The following is a 6,547-nucleotide window of genomic DNA, read 5'->3' on the forward strand; positions in this document are numbered from 1 at the left end:
GCTCCCCCGACCTGGCGGCTCCCCGGGCAGATCTGAGATTGGGGTGGGGTGGGGTGGGAGCCGGCGAAATAGGACCCGGGAGCTTTCCGTGGAAATTCCCAGCTCGCCGGCCAGGTCGCTTACAAACCGCCACGGGGACTGCGGCCAGGCGGGCGCTCAGCTGGGCTCCCTCGGAGTTTTCGGGAGGAATTCCTCCTCCTGTCCTGTCCTGTCCTGTCCTGTCCTGTCCTGAGCCAGACAGGAAAGCAGCGTCGCTCTGGTCCGCCGGGCGAGTGGGTCGCTGCTCACACTGGACTGCCGGCAGCCCGCCAGCCGCCTGGTTAGAAGGAGAGGCTGGGGCACCTGCTGCTCACCCTCCCGGGCTCCTCAGTGGAGGAGTCTTACTGGGAAGTGTGTCCGCCCCCCACCCCTTCGTCCTCTTACTAGAGCAGCAGTAGAATTTGCAAACAAAAAAAAAGCGGGGGGGGGGGGGTTCTATGGAAAGAAACCTCACAGGGTGATCTGATCCTAACTCCCCAGGCATGTAACCTTTTAGTAAAATATTTCTTTGGCCTCAAACAAGCCCTGTCCACACCTTAGAGATAAACAGTAACCACCTCAGAGAGCACATACCCTCGTTAACTCTCCTCTGATCATCCCCACCTGGCTTTCTCCCACCTTCATTTCACCTTCCTTACGTTTCTGCTTAATTTCAAATGCATCAAAGCAGCAGCAGAACTGTTATTCTCCCGAGAGCACTGGAGATCTTGTTCCCTGGCAGGTGTCAACAGTTTGGCTCAAATCAACCTACAAAAACTCTCTACAGGTTTGGATGTCCTGTGGAGACACATTAGAGGGAGGAAAGACAGGAGGGGAGGCCAGAGGGGGGGCAGACCTCCAGCCGCAGAGGAGGCAGGGGGGCCAGAGCCTGCAGGCTCCTCCAGCAGCTGAGGGACTGGGAAACCTCGGCTTCCCAGGGCTCCCAGGAGGCATCGGCCTGTGGACACCTTGACTTCTTGGATTCTCAGACTCGGATCTCCTGTGAAGATTCTCAAGGCCAACCTTGTGTCCAACCTTGTCTTCTCTTTCTTAACACACACCACCTGGTCCTTCCTGGTTTATCTGACTGTGAGCTTCTCAAGAGCAGGGACAGGAGAGCCTTTGCCGTAGTTTATCATAAGCTGCTATCAGCCAGGCAGCTTATAAACAACAGAACTGGATTTCTCACCGTTCTGGAGGCTGGAGGCCCCAGGGCCAGGCGCTGGCAGAGCTGAGTCTGGCGAGGGCCTGCTTTTGGATCCTCGGTGGCCATCCCCCTCTGTGTCCTCACATGGCAGGAGGGGCCCCACCTCCAAATGCCATCACCTTGGGGGTTACGTTTCCACATTTGAATTTCCAGGGACACAAACGTTCAGGCCATGGCCACCTTGTTCCCGGGGAGTCCCCAGCACTTCGCACATAGTAGGAGTTCATGGATGCTGGGGAATGGACATGGAGGTGACGGGGCTGCCGAAGGCCCAGGCGACCGGGCCGTCCGTCGGGCGAACAGTAATTCTCAGGTGGTGTATTTCAGGCTTTCGCCAACCCCGAGGATGCCCTGAGGCACGGAGGCCCGCAGTATTGCCGGGATGACCACGACGTGGACCGCTGCCTCAGGCAAGTACTGCTGGGCCTGAGCCCGGCCCTCCTCTGCACACGGGGATGGGGAGGGGGGCATTCGGGGGCGGAGGCCCCTGCCTTCCTGACCCCCTAGGCCTGTTCTACTTTACTCGTTGATTTGATTTCTCATTGTGGGAAAGTTACACATGTGACGGCTCAGGATCACAAGGTTAGAGGAGGATGTTCCGTGAACAGCCAGTCTCCCGGCCCCGCCGAGCTCCGGGCCCCGCCCAGTTCTGCTTACGATCGCATGCGCTGAGCTTCGTCCGGCTCACCCCCAAAGGACGGCCCTTTGCCCACTGTCTGTGCAGGGCCTGTTGTCACAACCGCAGCGGTTGTTGCACATCGACTGGTCGAGGGCCCGTCCAAATCTGTCATCGCTCTGCTGAGGGGAGGAGGACCCTTAACTTCCCCGCTGGTTCCCTGTGACGGGCATATAGGCTGTTCTCACTCTTTCTCCTGTGAACAGACCCCTCATTTGCCTTTGTACATGTGAGCAAAACAAAGGATGAAATCAAATGGTAAGAAATGCTGCCCGGCCGGCGTGGCTCGGTGGTTGAGCATCGACCTAGAAACCAGGAGGTCATGGCTCGGTTCCAGGTCAGGGCACATGCCCGGGTTGCAGGCTCGGTCCCCAGTAGGGGGTGTGCAGGAGGCAGCCGATCAATGATTCTCTCTCATCACTGATGTTTCTATCTCCCTCTCCCTTCCTCTTTGAAATCAACAAAATATATTACAAATACATATATATATAGACAAACACACTGCCAAGCACTAGGTGAAAATTTATGCCACATCTTGGTTTTATTCTGCGGTTCTTTTATTCCAAGTGAAGTTGAACATCTTTTCTTATGCTTAGTACCCCCAGTCGCTCAAAAACAGTTTTTCTTATAAAAATCAGAGCTACTCATTGTCGACAGTGTGGGTGATGTTGACAATGCAGAGGGGGGGGCGTGGGCGGGAAAACCACCCATGATTCTAATCACTGTTAACATTTTCTTCTATCTCTTCTTTGTCTTCTAGGTCTAAATGTTTTTCATAAAATTAGGCATCGTACACCTAATTGGGGGGGTTCTGCTTCTTTCCAGTGAACATTATTTCATGAGCATTTCCCATGTCAGTAGATATTACTCAGAAATGATTCTTTAAAAAAAAATGACTGTGTGAAAATTCCATCAGAGACTAAGGGTGAAGGGTTAATTTCATGTCACCAGTCTCAACGTTGGACTTCTGGGCAGTTTCCTCTCTGCTGTTTTCCACGGGGAACTGGAGAGTGAGGGGTGGCCCTCCCGGGGATGGGGGGTGCCAGGAGTTCCTTGGAGAAGTGGGCAGGATGGGGACAAACCCTCGCATAGGGCTTCTGCATCTCAGGCAGAAATGGGTGGGACATTGTAGGGTAACAGTATTTTCTTAACAGAAGATCTGTTTTTTATTTTCTTATGGTTTTCTTGGCCATTGAAAATAGTATACATACTTGTGGCTTAAAAATGACAGAAATGTGTAATGTAAGAAGTGGAATTCTCTGCTATTTTGCCTTTTCTAATGCAACTACAGTACGTGGTCCTTCAGATCTGTCCGTCACCCAGTCCACCCTTAATGAGACTACTATGTGCAGGACACTTGGCTGAGACCTAGTTGTGCTTCAGTGAACAGAAGCCTTACCCATCCTCGAACCCATCCTGGGACCCTTATCTCACCCTCACCCTGGGTTGGTTTGACCCCCTGGGCAGGGGAGGACATGAGCAGTCGGGGCAGCAGCTGCCACGGCGGGGTCGCCCGAGCCAGCTCACAGCGGCCACAAGGAGATGTTTGCTTCTCCCAGGGCTCGGCGTTCTAAGTAGCCAAGCCTACTTGTGGCGCAGGAGTTTACATCGGCTCCCAAGCGGTTGGTGATGTGCACTGGCCGTGACCATGCCGGCCAGAGACCATTCCACCCGCCCAGTTCCGTTTCTTCTCCTGGTCAAGATTACTCACCACGTGGGTGAGAGTCCCTCCGGCACGTTTTGAACACCTCTTAGGTCGCGATGGTCTATATCCATTTGGCGGGTATTTATTGGGGACCTGCTGTGCCCTCGCTGGGGTCCTGGTCCCCTGGGCCCCTCCTCCTCCTCCACTTCTTCCTTCTCTTCCCTCCACGTAAATAACATCACAGAACCCTGAGGTTGCAGAGCTCAGAATCACGCATCCTGTGGTCCCCTACTGGGGAACCCGCTGGAACCAGGTTCCAGGAAGGAAGATGCCCCGGAGGTAAAAGCTGGTTAAATATTAGACTGGCCTTTACGGCGGGCGGGCGCAGTCCCGTCACCCTCCTGCACAACAGGAAGGCCCTGGGGTCCGCTTCTCGGAGGACACACGTGCCTCGCAGATGAGCGTGTGCTGGGGCCCAGCGTGAGCCAGCCCTGGGCTTCGGGGAGCCAGCCTTCACGTGCAGCCCCCCTTTCCAGCCAGCCCACCCCCGTCTCCGGCAATACGCAGTTTGGGAAATTCGGAGTGTGTGGGAGGCTGCAGTAGGGGGGTGTCTGAGTGGCCCCAGAGAAGGAAGACAGACGCTTGACCAGCTTTGAGCTGTTCTGACTTTGGCGTGTGCAGACCTAATCAGTGAACTGCTTTGCCAGGAGGTTGGGCCCCCAAATCTCACCCCCCCAAATCTCACCCGCCGCATTGCTTTCGGGGGGTGGTGAGCCGAGGCCCAGGGAGGGCGGGAGCTCCTAGCCTAGGCCCCCCCCCTTTCCCCCCGTCCACGGCACCCGCAAACATTTATTCATTTGGCCAAGGTGGCTGAGGGCGGTCAGAAGTCCGGCGAAACCCAAAGAGGGAGAAATTAGCTTTAACACGTGTGTCCGCGTGTCCCAGACAGCACTGGTGGTGGTGACGATGGTGGCAGAGGAGGCAGCTGACTCAGTGACAAGCGCTTCACAGGCTCCAGCCGCTCAGCCCTGCGGGCACCTTCCAGGAGGGAGCCGCCACCTAGAGAGGAAGAAGGGGTTTGCGAGGCCACGGAGCTCATGGTGCCCACATGGTGCCCAGCTGGCACGGCTCTGCTCCTCTAGGCCTTCCCTCCGCATGGAGGCGCTGGACTCGGCCCTATACCCACCTTTCCCCTAAGCAGCCTTTCTGTTGCCTCAAACCTGAATTCAGGGAAATCGCCAGCATGTATGGAGGGCAGGGCAAGGGGAGGGGGGACCTGCCGTGGCCGCCAGCGTTGCCCTTGGGGGTACCCAGGTCTCCCTCTTCCCACCCATCACTGTAACCTGATGCTGTCAGATGCAGCTGGTGCTGCAGGCTGCTCCTGGCGGGCGGGCAGGCCTGGTGCTGCCGCAGGACCTTCCCTGCAAGTTCAGTCTCGCGGGAACGGGCCTTGGATAGCTTCTACCTTAAAATAGCGGTGATTCTTGGGATGACAGGTTTTGCCCAAGCGTCTCTGGTACGTGACTCCGTCCGTGTCTCGGTTCAGATCCTGGGCTGGGAGGAAGGGAATGGGTTTTCTTGCATCATCCCTAATTTCCCCGTGTCTCCCGTCTTTGGCACCACTGTGGTTTGAGACAAACCAGAGGGAGGAGGGAGGAGGGAGGAGGGAGGAGCGGGCCACCGAGGGCCAAGGGCCGAGCCTCAGGCTTTTCTCAGCTCCCAGCCCCCTCTCCTTCCTCACCGGTGGCCTCAGTCTTCCAGGCCCATTGCTGGCGCCAGGAGTGGGGGTGAGCACCCACCACGGCATGGCTTCCGGCCCCCTCTCCCTCTCCCTCTCCCTGCCTCTCCCGGTCCCACGGGGCAGAGCAGGGCCCACGTCTCCGTGACCGGCTCCCTCCCTTATCGTCCCCTCACCTGCTCTGGGGGTTTGGCCAACTCTTCTCTCAACTGCTTTCTACAAAGACTCACTCGTAAACTATAAATAGAGACTTTAAGGGAAAGTGAATGAATGGGTTTCAGGTGCTAGTGATGGTTCTCCTGCAGCTTTTAGATAAAAATACACGACTAGACAAAAGTATATATTTATCAAGGGGTTCAGAACAGCGTCCCCAGCAAAGAGACCCACTCGTGCGGATGCCCTTCCTTAGAGGATGTGTCCCAGAGCCAGCGAGGCCTGGCGCACGGCCGGCCGGCAGCGGAGCGGCCCTGAGCTGGGAAAAGAGGAGGCGGTGGCGGGAGAAGAGCAGACCAAGCGTGAGAGGGACTGACTCCGAACAGAGGCCCCTGCGGGTCTGCAGGCGCCGAGCGGGGCTGGGGGTCGGCACTGGGCGCACTCAGTAGGGTCGCAGGAGCCGGAGCTGACTCAGCGCACGCAGCACACGTGTCGGCAGTACTCACGCAGGTGGCGTCATCGCGTGGGCAGACAGACCGCATGCCAGGACAGACACACTGACGTCACCTAACATGGGTTTTCCCAAGGTGTCCCTCTGCCAGCGTCTGGGGCTGTCGGCATCAACGCTCCGGCCCCAGAGGGGGAGCGATTTTAGAGGCGCGATCAGCCCCCTGCTGTAACTCACAAGTAGGGTCAGGGACGGAGCGCCCGGTCCTGCTTCCCTCTCCCCCTCCTCCCTGCGCCGGGATCCCGCCAGGCCTCCTCTCTGGCACAGGAGGCGGTCCCCGCCCCGCTGGGGGAGACTGCCAGCTGGAGGCTGCTTCCCTGTGGCTGGTCCCAGCTCCAGGTTCCAGGGAAGAGAAGGCGGCCTGACCGCAGAAAGGCCCAGGCCCCGCTGGGCTTACGCGGAGGAGTCCCAGGCCCCTCCCCACTCTCCTGCTCGCTTTCTCCCAGGCACCGCACTCCAGCCACGCGGCTCACGGGTCTGTGCCTTGAGTGTGCTGCTCACTCCCGCCTCGGAGCCTCTGCTCTGCCAGACCCGCCCCTGGAGAGTGCTCCCTTGACGGCCCGAAGGGTCCTCATCCTTCAGGCGTTGGTGCAAACCCCACC

At 57.8% G+C, this 6,547-nt stretch overlaps 1 protein-coding gene across 1 annotated transcript in view; it reads left to right on the top strand.

Annotated features, from left to right (window-relative positions):
- The first annotated feature begins 1,397 nt into the window (after positions 1-1,397).
- PTGES (prostaglandin E synthase) overlaps positions 1,398-6,547 on the top strand; it is a 7,690-nt gene continuing 2,540 nt past the window's right edge. The window contains exons 1-2 of the mRNA XM_005881361.2: positions 1,398-1,440; positions 1,539-1,635. Of these exons, the coding sequence (XP_005881423.2) occupies positions 1,398-1,440; positions 1,539-1,635 (140 nt within the window). The remainder of the gene's footprint in view (positions 1,441-1,538; positions 1,636-6,547) is intronic.

Source organism: Myotis brandtii, unplaced genomic scaffold, assembly GCF_000412655.1.
Source record: "Myotis brandtii unplaced genomic scaffold, ASM41265v1 scaffold68, whole genome shotgun sequence".
In the NCBI taxonomy this organism is placed as follows: domain Eukaryota; kingdom Metazoa; phylum Chordata; class Mammalia; order Chiroptera; family Vespertilionidae; genus Myotis; species Myotis brandtii.